Source organism: Peromyscus eremicus, chromosome 8b, assembly GCF_949786415.1.
Source record: "Peromyscus eremicus chromosome 8b, PerEre_H2_v1, whole genome shotgun sequence".
NCBI lineage: Eukaryota > Metazoa > Chordata > Mammalia > Rodentia > Cricetidae > Peromyscus > Peromyscus eremicus.
Window position 1 is genome coordinate 12,888,740 of NC_081424.1, and position 19,071 is coordinate 12,907,810.

Here is a 19,071-nt window from a genome sequence, read left to right on the forward strand (position 1 = left end):
GCAGAGCAAGAACCTTACTGACTGAGCCAACTCTCCAGCCTTACATCAGCACCTTAAAAAAAAAACCACATATGCTGTGTGATCAGCATATATGTGGAAGCCAGAAGATTACTCTGTGGAACCCAATTTCTCCTTCTACTTTTTTGTGGGTTCCAGGGAATTAAGTCAAGTTATCTCTCAGGCTTCTTTGGTGAGTGCTTGACCTGCTGAGTTCTACTGTCAGCCCCTGAGCAGGTGTGAGGCTCACTGCCTATTGTGAGCTGTGAGAAGACTCTCTTCCTCCTCTTGTTTTCTCTTTGCAAAGTACGTAAATTGGGCATATCACGGCCCTCATATGACATTAAAGATCATTAGGTCAATAAATCTCCTGTCTTTTCTCTGCCATTAGTACATTTACTATTCTGTTGCACTGTATTGTATTCATTTCTACTAAACACCTTAGGAAATTAGTCTTATTCTATGAAAAGTGCTTTTCAACTGATCAATCCAAATGAAGGTTTTAGTTTCTTTAATAGGTACACTAACAAATATAGAAGGTTTTACATTTTGTGTATGGTGCATGTACATTTAACGTGAGTGTGAGTGTGTGTGTGTAGAGGCCAGAGGTTGATATTAGGTGTCTTACTCAATTGTTTTCCACCTTTTTTGAGACAGGTTCCTCCATGGAACCTAGAGCTCACTTATTCAGCTAGACTAACTAGTCAGTAAGTCAGTGAGCTCAAGGGATCCCCTGTTGCCACAGGGGATCAGCTCAGGGACCACAGGCAACAAGCTGCTGCTCTGACATTGCATGTGGGTACTGGAGATCAGAACCTGGGCCCCTCAGCTTTACCCAGTAGGCACTTTACTGACTGAACTGTTTCCTCAGCCTGTGGAATGATTTGTCTTTATCACAACATTTGGACAAGTCAACCTCACTATAACTTGGTTTCTATTAAAATAGTAAAAGGAATAATTTTGTATCAAAGTTACTACTGTAAAAACTACTATACACTGGCACTGAAATCTCATGTTAATAAATGTAAAAATATGTATATAATTTAAAAATTACTAAGGGGCTGGAGATCTGGCTCAGAGGGTAAGAACACTGGCTGTTCTTCCAGAGGTCCTGAGTTCAATTCCCAGCAACCACATGGTGGCTCACAACCATCTGTAATGGGATCTGGTGCCCTCTTCTGGCCTGCAGGCTGAACATTGTATACATAATAAATAAATCTTTAAAAAAAAATTATTAAAATAAGGGAACAGAACTTTCAGAGAAAATTCACAAATACTCAGGAAAATGCATGGTTTATAGACCCAATTTAAGAAAAACTAATATATCATGGAAACGACACTTAAGTTTAAAAACATAACAACATACTTTAATAGTCTATCCTGAAAAAAAAAAAAAACAAGTATTAAATGTGTTACCTCAATGCATGGCATTCTCCCAGAGAAATTAGCAGCTGTATAGCCAAATGTGACATTTGCTATCAGCTTTAGTCCCAGCTGACGTGCATTCAGCATTCGGGACAGGGCTCTGTCTTGCTTGTAAGCTTTCATTGACTGCTTCACCATGAATCTAGTCTTTAATATTTCTTCAAGCATTCTTGGTAGAACACCCTTTCGTACTGAAGGCTATCGTAAAGGGAAAAAAAGAATGTATAAAATTCCTCAGTCATATATACATGCATATAGATTTCAGTAACTAAGAAAGAAACAAGTATAATAATGGCCAACTCATAAATTGAAACATGCTACTAACAAATAGCCACAGGACTAGTAGCTGTCATACAAAATGACCCATTTTATTTCTTTTGAAGAGGGTTTTTCTTCTCAAACATTCCTGTACTGTTTAGAATTTGAATGCGGCACTTCTATGTGAGCTCTGAGAACTCCAGGAAGCAGGATGTCAACTAGTACATAAACAACCATACAATAAATTCAGAGGGCAATGCTGTTCAAACTTTGATCGAGACCCCCATCCTTCCAGAAAGACATATGGGCCTGTATCACTCATAACCAACCTCAGTTTTTAAAGATCTCACCCTAATGACCCCACACAGTGCTCTGCATGGAACTCCATTTATCTACCTTGGAAGAATGATGAGCTGGGTTGACTCTGCTGACATTCAAACCTGCAGTTCCAGGGACTCTAGGTATTTCAAATCTGATGCTTAGACCACTAAGCCATCCCCTCCGGCCTATATTTATTAGCAATCTGGAAGAGGGGATGAATAATGAGGTGATAAAATTTGTTGTTGCCAAAAAAAAAAAAAATCATTTGTATTAATCAAGACTAGGGAGGATTTATGCGAACTCTGGGAGGAATGAAAACCACAAAACAGTTACTAACTGATGATTCATAGTCACGTGCAAAATAACACATGTCAAGCTGAACAATTAAAACCCCAGTTATAGGATAATCACACTTTTGAATATTAAAAAAAAAATCTTACTTTTATTTTTACATACTAGGTCAAAATATAAATCAAGTTTTAAAAATCCTATTAAAGGGAGCTTAAACAAATAACTCATACATGTTACAAGGAAAATATAGTCTAGCCTCTAATTCATTTGGTGTACCTTTTGAAGCAGATTTAACTTCCCTTTGTTCTATCCTTTAAAAACTGTAATTATTAGTGCACGCTGTGAAAACTTTCATCCTCACACACTATGTCTTCATTATTAAGACCCTCCCTGTTGTCCTCTCTAACACTCCCCTCTCTCCCCGTCCACTTCCTTTTACCTTCCCCAGTAGACCCTGTTACTTTCAGGTCCTCTCCTCCAAGTCTCTATTTTCAACATATGAGAGAAAAAGTGGTATTTGTCTTTCTGTGTTTGGGTTATTTTACTTAATATGTTGGCTTTGTTTCCATCCATTTCCCTGAAAATGACACAATTTTATTATTCATTATGGTCAAACACTACTCCATTGCATGTGCATGGCACATTTTTTTTCCCCCCGAGACAGGGTTTCTCTGTGTAGCTTTGGCACCTTTCCTGGAACTCACTCTGTAGCCCAGGCTGGCCTTGAACTCACAGAGATCCTCCTGCCTCTGCATCCCAGTGCTGGGATTAAAGGTGTGTGCCATCCCCACCCGGCTCATGGCACATTTTTTATGCACTCATCTGGGGATACACAGGATGGGCACCCAGGCTGATTCTGTGACTTAGTTGTTGTGAGCAGTGCAGCAATAAACAGGGGGCATACAGATATCTCTTCAGTGTGCTTCCTTTCTGGTTTATTCACAGAAGTGATGCTGGATACCCGGGAGGGTGGCTTACTCTTTAAAGGGGCCTTCAAACCAGTTTCCACGGGGCTGTAATGATTAATTGTCCTACCAGCTGGGTAAGGGTTCCTTACTCCTCTCACATTTGCTGGCATCTGTTTCCTTCCTTGATGACAGCCTCCTAGACTGCGGTGAGGTGGAATCTTAGTGCAGTTTGATTTACATTTTCCTGGTGGCCAAAGACACTCAGCACCTTTCCCATGGTCATCAGCCACTGGGATTTCTTTGAGATCACAGGCTTAATTACTAACCGGATTATGCGCTTATCTGGTATTAGATTTCTCGAGTCCTTTATATATTTTGGATATTAATCCTGTTGGAGTTGTGATTACTCTTGATTGTTTAATTTGCTGACAGAAGTTTTTAAATTTTATGTAATCCCACTTGTTAATTCGAGTTTTCAGTCCCACTCAGGAAACTGTTACCAGTACCAATTTCCAGAAGTGTTTATCTGATGTTTTTCTGTATCACTGTTAAGTTTTAGGCCTTCAATTCATTTTCAGGTGATTTTAATTTTAATTTCACGCGTATTATTTGTTTTATGTGAATGAGTGTTTTGCCTGCATGTCTGAGCATAATGCATGTGGCCGGTGCCCACAGAGTCCAGAAAAGGGCATCAGATCCCCTGGAACTGGAGTTACTTTTTTCACTGTCTATTTTTAGCATTTTTGTCAAGACCTTAGATACACAGGTTTATTTCTAGGTTCCCTATTCTATTCCATTGTTCTATGTGTTGTTTATGTTATGTTTATACTATGAAGCTTTTGTTTCTTTGGCTTTATAGTGTATTTTGAAATCAGATATTATAATGTCTTCCCTCCATCATTATTACTCTTTTTGCTTAGAACTGGCTTTTATTATTTGATATCATTTGTGTTTTCATATGAGTGTTAGATTTTTTTGTTTGTTTGTTTGTTTTCTGTCTTGTTAAGGTCACAGGTATTTTCTTAGGGACTGCATCAAATATGTAGTTCAATTTTGATATTATGTTATTTTAATGATATTAATTCTCATACAGTGAAGTTTTCCTGTCTTCTCATTTCTCCTATTATTTTTTCTTCAGTGTTTTATAATTTTTCTTTTTTAGACAAGGTCTCACAATGTAGCCCTGGCTGGCCTGGAACTTGCTATATAGACCAAGCTAGTTGAAACTCACAGAGATCCTCCTGCCTCTGCTTCCTTTGTGCTAGGATTAAAGGTGTGCCACCATGTTCCTCTCAGTGTATTGTAATTTTTATTGCCAAGGCCAAAGACGTGAAGTCTTTGATTAGATTTATTCCCATAGTTCCACTGCCTCCCCCCACCCCCCGCCCCACTGTGAATATGATTGTCTTCCTGATTTTTTCCTTTCTCAGTGAGGCATAATATCTTAAAATGTAATATAAAAAGAACCACGATCAAATATGCAAAAATGTTATTTGAAAATGGATTATTTTAGACATGGGGAAACAGAAAAATAATTCTACTCCAAAGATTTCTAAGAAGGAAATATACCATGAACTTACTGGTAAAAAATTTTACATCTAAATTGCTAATTAAAGTTTGGTATTATCTCTTAAGTGGTAGTAAGTACACCAGAATGAATTGGAGGGTTGGCAGGATCTGCATCTACCATCAAACATCGTTTCATAAGTGTAGTATACATTAACTTACTGCTAAGGAACAAGAAAAGAAATGAAGTTGGCATATGAGAGGTAATATAACCTCTGAAATCTCCTATTTTCTTTACTCAATCAGAAAGCTTTCTTTAGTCTTTCTTGAGGAGAAAGCATACAGAGAATAAAGGGACCTTATTGTTAATTTGGATGCCTTCTTTAAAAATGTAATCATTAACTATATTAGAGTATCATCATGTCTAAGATGGTAATTATTAAATTTAAGATAATGTAGAACATTTGTAGGATGTATAAATTTAAAGCAATTAAAATTTTTGCAGGTAACATCTTTTAACCATCAAATTGCTAGGTATATCTGCCAGATTATAGGAGAAGGTAGATGCTATAGGTGTATATTTATTTCCTTCAATATTTCATTAATTAAAATGTAGCAATTAAAATATTTTAAATCAAAATTCAACCAAAGTAAGATGATTTTTTTTCAGGATGATTTCTTAGAAGATTTGTTTTTGATCTTATGAGATAAATGTCTTCAAGTCGTGTAACCTCATGTGTCAACAACACCTAAACACTACTTGTTCTCTCCACGTAAGCCACAGTTAATTCCTTTCATTTACAAGAGAGTATTACCTTGACAAAAGCTACTCCATTGGGGGACACTGTGATGTCATGCCTAATTTGGTAAAGTAAATCTGGAGGTACTCTGAGAGAGGAACAGCCAAATTTGAACTCCTCATACCTGTTTAGAAAGAAAGTATGAAGCAGAGACTTTCTCAGATGATACAACACAGCTTTTAGACATCTTTCTAATTTCACCACAACTCCATTTTTCAAACATGTAAACATGAATTCATGTAACTAGTAATATGCTTACTTGGTTCAATAACAAAAATTCTTCGTATATCACAATTTATAGAAAAAAGCATTTCTTAAATGGCAGTACTTTACAACTTAAGGGCTGAATATACACTAAAATACATAATTTCACTCAAAATATAATCATGTTATATTAAGCTCCCTAAAGAAAATTTCAAGTATAAAGATAAGTAATTCCAAATTTCCTGCTTAATAAAAGACAGTTTCTACAAATATTCCCTATGAAAGACACTACCAGACTAGCTCATAATACCTGGTCTCAAGTACACAAAATCAGTGAGAAGATTCTGTATTTCTTATAGTACAATAAATATATCCACCCCTTTGACAATTTAAAATGTTATTCTCATTGAACTTACATGAACTAACCAACTGTAAGAGTTAACTCATCTTTTGAAAAATCACAGCCTATTTCAAGTCAAGAGGAAGTGACAACTGGATTACATCATTATTTTCAAAGCATTGTACCGAAAGCTGAAGTAATAAAAATAATTCTCATTCTAAAGGAGACCACTGATATGTACGAAGAATCAAACAGAAAGATGCAAGGCTGATCTGTCTCTACTCAGGATCCTCTTCACATGAGCCATCCAGCTACAAAACTGAATCAGTCCTATGATTCATGTCAATTAGTAAGACTGTGCTGTACCCCAATTCCTCCTACTCTTAAGGACAACTGTACAATAGCCACCTTGCTGTACCCCAATTCCTCCTACTCTTAAGGACAGCTGTACAATGGCCACCTTGCTGTACCCCAATTCCTCCTACTCTTAAGGACAGCTGTAACAATGGCCAGCTGTGCTGTACCCCAATTCCTCCTACTCTTAAGGACAACTGTAACAATGGCCAGCTGTGTTGTACCCCATTTCCTCCTACTCTTAAGGACAGCTGTAACAATGGCCAGCTGTGCTGTACCCCAATTCCTCCTACTCTTAAGGACAGCTGTAACAGTGGGCCAGCTGAGCTATACCCCATTCCTCTTATTCTTAATAAGGACACTGTGAAGTAAAGATCCATGAAGACAGTCTATAATCCTAACACATATAAAGCACAATAACATGCCTGGAAATATAAAAAAGAAATCTTACTTTCCCAAATTCTCTACATGGCCAAGGCAAGTGGAAAAACAGTAGTTATATGCAATCACAATGGAAGGATATAGTGACTGGAAATCCAAAACAAGAACGGAGTTGCTATAGAAGCGAGACTCAGGTTCCATGATGAGGGGAACACACTGTGGAGCTCTCATCTGGGATCTCTGCTGAACACTAGGTGTCACAGGAATATAGTTCATTGGTTTAGCAAACCGCAACATCATTGACTCCACACGGTACTGCAAAGAGAAAAGAATGTTCCTTGAATATATGGTAATATTTGGGGGGGGGGTGCTTTCCCTCTGCAGATTGATCGTATGGTTTTCTCCATTATTTTAAGTATTATTTAGTCAAATTTCAAGGTGTCACTAAAATTGATTTTCAGATTCTTAATTTTTAACATTAAAATGACCTATTAGGACTTGGAAGATGATAAACTTAGAAATGTAAATCATGAGGTAGATGTTCTTTCCTGGTTTCCTCACTGCTAAGGGGTAATTCTAATGATACTACAAGATTCAATTACTCAGGTACTGGTAACAGATACAAAGTTTTAAAAATCTATCATGTCAAACAGGTCAAGAATAAGTATCTCATTTATATAGTACTTTAAAGTGTACAAGAAAAATTTCTACCTGTGAACCTCTTGTTAATACGTGTAAAAACTGAATGCCAAAAAGTCTGGCCATTTCACTGGTTTTTCCAATAAGGTCCAGCTGTTCTAACATTTGGAGATTTCCACGGACACGGCTAACATAATGATCAACCATTTTCCATCTGTCAAAAGAGAATCCATACATGAATACAGGTAAAGTGAGGTTATTTAAGGGGAGAGTCCCAATAAGAACCTTTAAATAAAGTATGTTAAGGAGTTAAATGTCAGAAAATTTCAAGGAATAAAACTCAGTAATAATACCTACTATTTAAAATAGTACTTATGATAAGGTATCATAAGGATAATTAGTTTCAAATTTCGCCTTGACTTTGCTAACCCAGGCCCAGTTCTCTATTTCACTTGGCAAAAGGTATTTATTCAGAATAATTAGAGGTGGCATGACGTACATCTAGAGTACTACACCATCTCTAAACAAATCAGATATAGTTTTTAATGTTAAGTTGAATATAAATTATTGAGAGCTGCTGGTAGCAAAAGACCATGGGAGTATACAGCAGGTGACAACTAGTGCTCAGGTCAACCTATCAGAACCAAGGGTTCTGTTAGAGGAAATCATCATGCAAGGAATTAGGGAATTACTGCCTTTTGAATGAACTGGCTGTTTCTTGGTGTAAACTTCTTGTGCAATTACAGCTGTGATATCTCTCCATTTACCATGCATTTCCATGTAATGTGTACATGTAGTCTCATGATTATATCTCAATCTTATGGGCACACATGATTGTGGATAGTCAAGAAGATGGTTTCTTATTTGGCTGTACAATTTTTATGAATAGAAACATACTAAAATATGCTTCATACTAGATCTATGTTCCATGTGGACTGTAGACACTTAAGAGGTCTTGTTTTCCATCCTTAGCCACTGACAAGGCAAAATTGGTCCAAGTGTCCTTGTAGAACTTTCACAGAGTGGAACTGCAGGTGCCTGGCCTTGTTGGGTCAAAACTCTTCAGAAGAATTATAGTGAACCAGAAGTGATAGTGCAGGTGTCTGGCCTTGGTATATCTTAGTCCTTCAAGAGATCAATAGCAACTATGTTGGCCTAAGCTTCTTCTACTGGCTCCTCTCCACTCTGATTCAAAAAATAATTAACACTTTGTATTTATTTCTACACCAGTTTTTAATGCAAGATTTTAGGCTCAGTAGACTAATTATGTATAGGTTCTGAGATTCAGGTGACTAAGAGAAAAAAAGCTGGTAACTGACTAATCATATCTGGATATTATTAACCACATAAAATAGTACAAGTATTCTTTGCCTTTTCCTTAAATCTCTCATTGGTTTCATTTCTTCCCTTGTAACCCTTGTAGCTATCCCTTTAAGTGATAGCCAGAACTTTTTACAATCTACAGCTGTTGTCAATCACCAATTAAGTTGACCAAGTCTTTGCCAAGTGTGACTCTTATCAGAATACTTGTTCCTGTGAGTTTACTTTGTAGTTTTTACTAACAAGTTGTTAATGAATGGAGATATATATATATACACATATATATGCTTGGGGGAACAAAGAGGAGAAGGAAGATGGAAAGAACTAGGTAGAATAATGAGAGAATGGGGACAGAGAGGAGCTAAGTATGGGGACAGAAAAGAAGCTGCGTAGATAGAATTGATTTAGAAGGATAAAATGAATGAACTAAAGAACTCAGTGTGAGCCAGGAGGTGGTGGCGCACGCCTTTAATCCCAGCACCCAGGAGGCAGAGGCAGGCAGATCTCTGTGAGTTCGAGGCCAGCCTGGGCTACCAAATGAGTTCCAGGAAAGGCGCAAAGCTACACAGAGAAACCCTGTCTCGAAAAACCAAAAAAAAAAAAAAAAAAAAAAAAAGAACTCAGTGTGCTCAGAATCATTCGATATCCCTAGGTTTAGATCCTCAGCTGGTTGATAGATTCTTCCATGGACCCTGGGAGAAAACAAGGAGGGGCTGGACTGCTATTGTTTTCGATAATAAGTATTATTTATTGGTTGACATATGGTTTCCCCTTGAGCCGTCACTCTATCACTGAACTACAACCTAACTTCTCTGTAAAGTTTTGACAGCAGCCTAGTCCTTACTGCAGTCTACTTCACTTCCCTGAGGTCCTCAAAATGGAATGGAAGATGAGTAGATACCATGAGAGACAGAAGGGGGATGGAAGCTGGGTGGGTGGGAAGGAGCTGGAAGGAGCTGGTGGAGGGGAAAACCATACAGAATATATTGTATTAAAAAGTCAATTGTTTTCTCACATACATGAGAGTTGTTTTTTAAAGTGCATCTTCCCATCTTTCCACCATTTAACCTTCTATTTGATAAGCCCAAACACACTCATTTTTAAATACTGGACACCTGCCTCTCTCCTTTGGGAGTAGAAATCCTGTCAAATTAGAGGTGCTTAGGAAACACCTGGAATCTGGTATATGGCATTCCCAATCACAGACTTGGCATTAAGCAGAGGAACACCAGCTGATGGGAATGGGGCTCCTGGTCACAGAATGTAAGCAACGGAGCTCCATAGCTAAGGAAGCAGTAGGAGAATCACCATCTGCCTCTAAAGACAGGCAGAAAACCTCTCTGGACTCAGAAACTGCTAGTTATACAAAGCAGAGGTTTTTTTCCCCAGTGGCAAGAATAGGAATGCTGAGGAGGCTCATCCTTATGCCCCAGATAAGAACTTCTAAAGACTAAGGCTGGACCAGGAGAAATGAGTAATTCCCTCAAATCCACTCTGTCTCATAGAGAGTAACAATGGCATGAGTGTCGCTTTGTACAACTGTAGTCCTAGCATTTGGGAGATTGAGGGAGGAGGATTCCAAGTCTGAGGCCATCCTGTGCTATATTATAGTCCAAGGCGACCCTAGGCTATGTACAGAGATCATGTCTTTAAAAAGAAGAAAGAAAATCAAATCAATCGGACAAACTAAGAATATGTGAATGACTGTTTCCTTATCAGAAACAGTGAAAGTCAGAAGAAAAGGCAATCAAAATCTTTATAGCACTTAAGAAACAGAAAAAAAAAAAAAGCAAAACTCAACCCTAGAATGAGACAGTAAAGTATCAGTCAAAAATATTTTCTTTCTTCTGCTAAGTAAGGGCTGGGACAATTTATTTCCAGCAGATTTTCAGTAGATGAACTACCAAAGAAAACAGATATTGTTAGCAGAAACTAACCAACCATATGGCCCAGGAATCTGTCAACTATAGAATATGAAAATGTATGTTCACATAGACTTACGTACACACTTATTATATTTACTCATAGTGGCTACAACCCACAACTGGTGTCTATTAAGAGTTGAATGAATAAACTGTTATGCATTACATATAACTGACTACTACTGAATAATAAAGAATGAAAACATGCAACATATTGAATCTCACAACAGTTACAAGTTAGAAAAATTATAGTTGAGTTTCATCAAAGAAGTCTGACAAGAAGCAATAGATTACTAATATTTCCATTTCTATGAAGTTCTACATGTGGCAGAAGCAATCAGCTAATAGAAATCTACTTAGTAATTACATGGGTAGTTAGGTTTCGGGTAGACTGATTGTAAATTTTTTTACAGTAGTCTTTTATAGCTAGGTACCTTCCTTATCATGATTGGGTATCACAGAGTGAGTGCCTAAATTCTCAAAGTCAGAGAACTATGCATTTTAAAAGTGTAAAGCTCAATAATACTGATTTAATTTTACTTTTAAAATTAATTAATTTATTTATTATTTTATGTGTATGAGTGCTTTGCTGGCACGTGTGACTGTGTACCATGTGTGTACCTGGTACCTGCAGATGCCAGGAGGCACTGGACCCCCTGAAAGTGGAGTTATAGACAGTTGTGAGATGCCACGTGGCTGCTGGGAATCAAACCTGGGTCCACTGGAATACAGCCAGTGCTTAAGTCTGCAGAGCTGTCTCCAGGCCCTAAGGCTGATTCGAAATCAATCAATCAATCAATCAACCAATCAATCAATCTCCTCTTGAGCAGTAAACATTACCTGTAGAGGTCTGTCTTGTTGTCAAACCAGTCTGACAGGACGCGGAAGGTGAAGAGGGGAAAACGCTGATGGAGAACGTGAAAGCTCACATTTTCAAAAGTGTAGTTAGTCAGAGCAACCTACAAAAAGTGTACGGCATAATTACATTCATGTAGATCTTTGTTGTGTCTTTTAGTCAACTCCATCTCATCTGGTTTTAAAAAGTCCTAATACCACTTAGAACTTCTCATAGAAGACAGGAAAGCTAATTGTAAAGATTGTTTGTTACAAGTAAGCTATACATAATTAATTCAAAGTTTGTATAGCTTACTGGACATAAAATTTTCCACATTTACCACCCAGGAAGAATAAAATAGGCATTTAATATTAATCTCATCTCAGGACAGTGCTCCAAACTGGTCTACTTTACTTAAAATGTCAGTATTGATACTCTCTTTCCCTGTCTCTCTCGCTGGTGGACAAAGGTAGAAACGGCAATAGGATGAGGTGACAACCCAACAAGTTTAAATGAGGAAGGACTGCAAAGACATTGATAACAGTGGAATAAAGCTCACCCTCAAAGCGGTAGGCAGAACACATGCATTACAGATCAAGTTAGTGCTGTGGAGAATAAATCTAAATGGCTTTCTCTGAATGCAGACAGTGAGGGAAGAGATCGGAGGAACAGGAGAGACTATATGGGGAAGATATGACTGGAAACTAGGAGTGTTACCATATAGGCAAATCAGGTTCTTAAACTGAAAAATCTAGGGCTGGGCGGTGATGGTGCAGCACTGGGGAGGCAGAGCCAGGCGGATCTCTGTGAGTTCGAGGCCAGCCTGGTCTACAGAGCGAGATCTAGGACAGGCACCAAAACTACACAGAGAAACCCTGTCTCCAAAAACCAAAAAAAAAAAAAAAAAAAAAAAAGAAAAGAAAAATCTAAACAGTCAAATCTAACACTCTGTTCTCTGTACTGTGAAACTACTCGACAAAATCTGAAAGTCTAGACGGAGTAGATGATTTATAAGGTCTGTAAATATATTCAGTTTTCAGGGAAAGAGTCATATATTCCTTTAAGTAGCTAACATATATCTAATAAAAATTATTGTTTAAGAGGCAGTGGGTTTATCACCAAGGACTCAAAGTTCCAGTGGGAACAGCAGAAATTTTATGTTTGAAAGAATCATACAAGTTACAAATTGCCAAGTGTCATGAGAGAAACAGATAAAAGACACAAAGATTAAAAAGCATCCAGAAAACATAATCTGAGTGTCTCTAGTATAAAGTAAATACTCAAGGACAGCTCTGTTCCAAAGTCTTGAGAGACATATTACTATTATCATTCAGGATTTCATGGAAAGTGTCAAATTGCCAGGAATAATTAAATTTTTAAAAAGCAGTGGGTTGGGGAGAGGGTTCAGTTGGTCAAGTACTTCATGAGGACCTGAGTTCAATCCCCCGAACCCATGTAAAAAGGTCACACTGTGTGTTAGCACCATTTGTAATATGAGTGCTAGGGAGGGTGGTAAGCTCCAGGCCAATGAGAGACCCTGTTTCAAAATACAAGGCGGATGGCTCCTGAGAAATGATACCCATGGCTGACCTCTAGCTTCCACAAATGTATGCATACACAAATCCTCACATAACACCTAAGTGTACACAAAATAAAATTATCCTCAAGCAGATTCATATAATGCACTGTTTCAAGTTAAAAGTTAGATTAAATGTGAGCACATCTTCAGACTCAGGGCATAAATAAGAAAATTGAGGCCACGTAATTTTTTATAAAGAACCCACTGCTTTATCGGGTGTGATTTGCATGTGACAGGGCTCTAGCATGCTTGGTAAGTCAGTGTTTAATAAAAATCCAGGACAGCTACACGATCACTGAATACAAAGGGAAAAATAGAAAGTGTATAATGAAAAAGTAGTTTCAAATAGGAGATGCCATTGGAGAATGAATTTTCATCTAATTGTTTCAGTTCTTATTACTCCAAGTCCAAACTCTAAAACAACCAACTTATAGTAGAAATCTTTATATTTTACATAGAAAAAACAAACAACTTCCAAGACGTAAATATCTAGTAAACTCTACAAGCTTACTTTTATTGTGTGTGAAATAACCATTTCTACAAAGGAGTGTAAATTAATGGGAGAGTTTGCTGAAATTATTTAACCCAAAAGCCTGTCCAATGGGATGCTGCTATTAACTACTGCCAAACAGTTTCTCTCCAGTTTGGCTCAGTACTTAAATGTATTTATTATGAGAGTTTCCTTCCTAAGTCTTCCTAAGAAAACCTAAGACTAGATTTTTCTTAAAATGATGAGATTATACAATATTAAACACAAATACCATAATATTTTATTACAATTATAGACTATTATTTTTAAGGGTCTCATTATACAGCCTAGGCTAGCTATGGATTCATGACAGGTATGTATGATGATAATGATTTTTCTAGTTGTTAAGTTAGTTAGACATAAATAGAAAAACAATGAAGGTATAATTTTTTTTTTATTTTGTCATTTTATATTTTGCATCTTTACTTACATACAACAATAATAAATCACAAAACATAGAGAATTTATACTAATACTCCATGAATAAACTGTTAATTGTTCTACTTTTATTTCCAAACACTTTAGATTAAAAGCCTCACCTCATTCCTCATGATTCTCCAAAGGTTTAGTGTAATTCTGCCAACAATGTTTATCTCACTCATAGTATCCGATCCATAGTCATCTCTTTCCGCTGCAAATCTGTTTTCAGTTTTGTCGTCTATAAAAGAGAATGCAAACTGTCAAGACTCACAGAAAACAGGCTTTTAGGTAAATCATGCCAAAAAGTAAAAACCACAAAAATAAGAAGGAAGACTAAAGGTAAAATTTGATTCAGTCTATTAGAATAAGGGAATACTTATTATTTTAACTAACAAAAGCCGTTTTTCTTTCCTAAACATGTAGAAATTTTGTAAAACAAATATATTTGAAGATACATGCATTCCCTTCTTCTTTCTATACAGTATATACACTTATCCCTTGGTGTCTACAGAGGATGGTTCCAGGATATCCTGTAGGTAACAAAATACGTGAAACACTCCTTAAATAAAATGGCTTAGTATTTGTATAAGACCTATGCATAGCTATATTCATGAACGTCACCATATTGTTTACAATACTGAGTACAATGTATGTACATGTACTGAGTACAAAGCTTAGTGCACATGCATTTTTGATCCATAGTTAGCTGACTCCATAGATGTGGAATCCCATGATATTAAGAGACAACTATGTATATATTTTTATTTTTGTCTATACAAAATCCAAAAAGGTTTTAATCTGAATATTTCTCAATGAAAACACTTTAGTGACGTTTGAAAGTACTTTGAATGTAATTCCTACTAATACAAAATTAAAGTTCCTTCAAAATCTTCTTACTTTTTAAGTACATTATTTTGCATATAAAATAGTTTCATCAATAGTAATTAAATTTTTGTTTAGCAAATATTATTTCTTTATTTTACCACGTGTCAATTTTAACAACATACTGATAGGGTTTGTTTTTTTTTCTACACCCTCAAGTATTTCACAGTTGAAAATATTCTATTATTTTTAACTAAAAAATAGGTACTGTTAAAAATTCCAATGGTATAAACCTTGTTTTTAATTAACACTGATGAAGCTGTAATTTTTGAATTTTAAATGCTTCATTAAGTCAAATGGACTGGTCATTTGTTTTTTATCCTCTGACAAGCATACTTTCCTTCCTTACCGAGCCATAAACTTCACAAGCACTAACGCTACACCAAGCACAAAGGTTTAGCATTTTGAAACTTTACTAATATAACCTTTGTGCACCGTTCACATTGACAAGGGGGCACTGGCAATAATAAGGCAGTCACTTTTTTCCTGAAATGATAAGGCTGTTTTCCACTCCATTAACACAAACTATGTGCTTGTATTTTATGTGCATCGTTGCACAGGACCAGACATTCCGAGCTGCACTTAATTATTAACTTCTTCTTGGTTCTTCTGGCCAATCTGATGCCACTGGCCTGTGGTAGGATGGACTGAGTGGCCTGGTAATGAAGGCGGAATGGCAGCAGGATCAAGCACTGGGCACCTTATGGACGATGGTTAACACAGAGAACCCTTTTTGTGCAATGACTTTGTGTCTCTGACAGAGAGAGGCACTTCCCTCTGGCAAGAGGATCTTCCTTTTCATCATGAGCCCTCCACTGTGAGCTGAATAACATCTACCTTCTTCCTGTTCTTCACTGGTACACTCCCTGAATGGTTACCAAAGACACTTGAACTTTCTGCTTTTGTAGAGGGCTGGGTTTCATAGCGTCTTTCTTTAGCTTCATGGACACCAAGAACTGTTTTCTTGGAATTTGGTCTCCTCTTCATCAGAACACTCATTGAGAATTTCTGTGAAAAGCCCATCTAGTATCACTTTCACAGGCAGCCGATTTGTCACAAAGAGGACAAATCCAAGTGGCCTTCTTTCCGTTCCTTTGAAGATAAAGGGCATCATCAAATCATTACAGATGTGTATGATTCACTGCATGTAGCAGTGTCAGCCTCATTTTTTATAAAGGGAACATTTAAGAATACTTGAAAACTAGTGTTATCAATTTCGCTATCAGATGTGCAGTAAGTTTTTCTTTAATTAGTGTTCTAGAATGATCAGAGTTTCTATTACCTTTCATTTTTAATCTCTATAATAGCATGGCTGATGTGAGCTGTCAAACAAGATACAAAGACACAAAGTAATTCTTTCCAACTTCTAATGCCTAAGAAATAGAAATCTGATTTGGGATCCTGGAAGACAATCTAACTAAAGATGTAATATAAAGAGCACCCAGGGAGCTTCTGTTAAACCCATTTTTAGGTAGTGGCACAGAGCCAGTCAAAGGAGTTTCCCATTTACTTTTATAAGTAGACTCTAAGGATAGTTATCTTCGTGAGGACAGCTTGTCATAGCCAGACTTGGACTTTATGATTTCTCCAGCCATCTGACCAAAAAAAAAAAAAAAAAATCCCTTGATATGCATCTCTCTAACTAGCTAAGGTGTCAAAGCAAAAATTAAAAAAAATTCTCTTGAAACTGGTGAATACTGCTTTGAACTAAACTCATGGGCTTGATGAGAAACTCAAGGACATCACAGAAGGGTAGGGTTTTCAACTGCACTTTAGGATGGCCAGAAGGAACTAGAGGACATGGCTGCTGCATCTCAGTGTGGGGTTAGTATCCTGAAGCGGCACAAGCAGCACCAAACCTACAGGAAATGAGGGTGAATCAGGTGTAACTGAAGTAGAAGACAATGGGTGGATTCTCTTGGTGAGGAACTGAAAATCAATGTTGATTTTGGATAAATCATAAAGACTTTCAAGTGTCCATGGGTACTGGTGCCTATATAATTCTCGAATTTTAATCTGAACTGAAAGGCTGCAGCCACTATTCAATAAATGCAGCACCTTTATTCCATTTATTTGTTTACAACAACTTTTCTTCCATCTAGCAAAGCCAAACAACACTGGTAATTCAGAAAATCTAAAACTAGAAACCATACTCCTTGAAATTTGCCATTTTATGCCCTCCTCCCCCAGAGGTTCCTCAGCCACCATGACCTCCAGCTCCTGTAACATCCTCCACTAAGTGCCAATCAAGATGGGCCAGGGCTGTGTATATTTAAACAGCAGCCTTCTTTTAATTTAGCAATTTCTGCTGCTACTTTTTACTAACACATAATGCTACAGGATTTTTGTTTCTTTCTGTTTTTTTCCTTCAGCATGAAAAATGTCCATTGCTGCTAGGTATGTGATCTCTGTACACAGAAGATTAGGTCAACCTAAGTTATTGTAAGACCTTAGCTTAAACAAAAAACAAAACAAAACAAAACAAAACAAAAAGTCCATTAGTGAACTAGCTAATTTTTGGAGAGAAATAAGATAGCTTGTATAGGGGTGTGTGTGCCTGCACATGTGCACAGGGACCCGAAGTTGACAACTGGGTGTCTTCCTCAATTGCTCTCCACCTTATTTATTGAGACATTCCCACCACTGAACCTAGTACTGATCCACTTATGGAGAGGCTAGCTTGTCGGTAAATCCTGTGATCCTCACCTCCCAGGGCAGGCATAACAGGTACCCACAACCACAGCGAACTTTTACTGGATGCTGGGGATGCAGCCAGGGTCCTCAGGCTGGTGCAGAAAACACTGCACTGACTAAGCCATCTTCCCAGCCCCTAGGGACTGTTTTTAATATTCCTAATTCTCTCGAGGTTGGAGAAACTCAGGACAAATCTCTTAAACTATGAGAGTTCCTTAGAGCAAAGAGAACTGAGTCCAGTTTCATGGGTGATGATTTTACTGAGAATAAAAATAACCAATTTAGTGAATGTTGGTGAGCAGAGGTTCTAGAGTATTTAAACCGTGGATTGTATCTTACACATCTATCATGCTCTAGGAACTTTACTACACTGATTCCTTCACTTCAGCACACCCACTCTAAGCTCACTCGTACTATAAAAGTTCTACTTAGAAGCATTACATCTTGTCCCAGGTCACATGGTAAAGAACAAGCAGTATTCTAAGCAATAGTCACTCCACCCTGAAGGCCATGTACACTCACACAACTCTCACTTCCTTCTTTATGCTAAAAAGATAATGTTCAAAACTTCCCGTTCACTGCATTAGCAACAACACTCTCACAGTGTTCACTCTGTTTTCAGGCACTCACCATTACAATCACCCTCAAAGTCCTATTAGAGCCTCCACTTTACAGAGGAGTAAACTGAGGCATGGGTCTATTAAGTAATTCACTTGACATTATATAGGTTGATAGGCACCTAGCCAGAATCTGAACTCGGGGAGTCTTCTCTCCAGAATCTGTGCATTACATACCACGACTATGTTACCTCATGAACCACGTACCCTTTCTATGTACTCTGTTGCTTAATAAAAAGCTTGAGCAGGGATTCTGAAAGGATGTGAGCTTTCCATTCCTTTCCTCCCTCCTCTCCTGGGTGCTGGGGTCAAACTCAAAAAATCTCAGCAGACACTCCACTGCTGAGCTACACCCCTAATGCAGGACACTAACTTCATCAATCTTTTCATCCTTACCTCTTACAACCAATTAAATGTAATTAACAAATGTACCTGAGGGCTGCCTTTCCTAAACACTCAGAAAACTGTCCCATAAGCTGTGGGAGCCAAAACAAACAAACAAAAAAATGTAGTTATACAGGCAACTAATAACTGCTGAGAGAGAGAATTGGTCTCTCCCAGGGATGAGCACCCTAATTAGTTATCCAACCCCAAGGGGTCAGCCTTGAAACATACATACAAAGTAACACCAATTATTGAAGTATTGATGTGTTTTATATATATAAATATATATATATAAAATAATAAAGAGGCCACCGGTTTGAGAGGGAGTGGGGGGGAGGTGTTGGAGAGAAGGGATAAAGGAGGGATTAGAGTGAGGAAAGGGAAGAGGGGAATGATGTGATTAGATTTTAATTGAAATTAAAAAAAAAGAATATTAAAAAGAAAAACTAAAAAAAAAAACCCCAA

General features: G+C 37.4%; 1 protein-coding gene and 1 pseudogene across 3 annotated transcripts in view; both read right to left on the reverse strand.

Annotated features, from left to right (window-relative positions):
• Rev3l (REV3 like, DNA directed polymerase zeta catalytic subunit) overlaps positions 1–19,071 on the reverse strand; it is a 153,610-nt gene that overhangs the window by 22,174 nt on the left and 112,365 nt on the right. For 2 of the 3 annotated variants that reach the window (XM_059272524.1, XM_059272525.1), the window contains 6 exons: positions 14,149–14,267; positions 11,507–11,625; positions 7,497–7,638; positions 6,856–7,100; positions 5,522–5,630; positions 1,414–1,620 (listed from right to left, as the gene is read on the reverse strand). In XM_059272524.1, the coding sequence (XP_059128507.1) occupies positions 1,414–1,620; positions 5,522–5,630; positions 6,856–7,100; positions 7,497–7,638; positions 11,507–11,625; positions 14,149–14,267 (941 nt within the window). Of the gene's footprint in view, positions 1–1,413; positions 1,621–2,076; positions 2,204–5,521; positions 5,631–6,855; positions 7,101–7,496; positions 7,639–11,506; positions 11,626–14,148; positions 14,268–19,071 lie in introns of those variants that run through there. The other variant, XR_009380972.1, reaches the window with a different exon arrangement.
• Positions 15,227–17,062, reverse strand: LOC131918428 (E3 SUMO-protein ligase PIAS2-like; annotated as a pseudogene).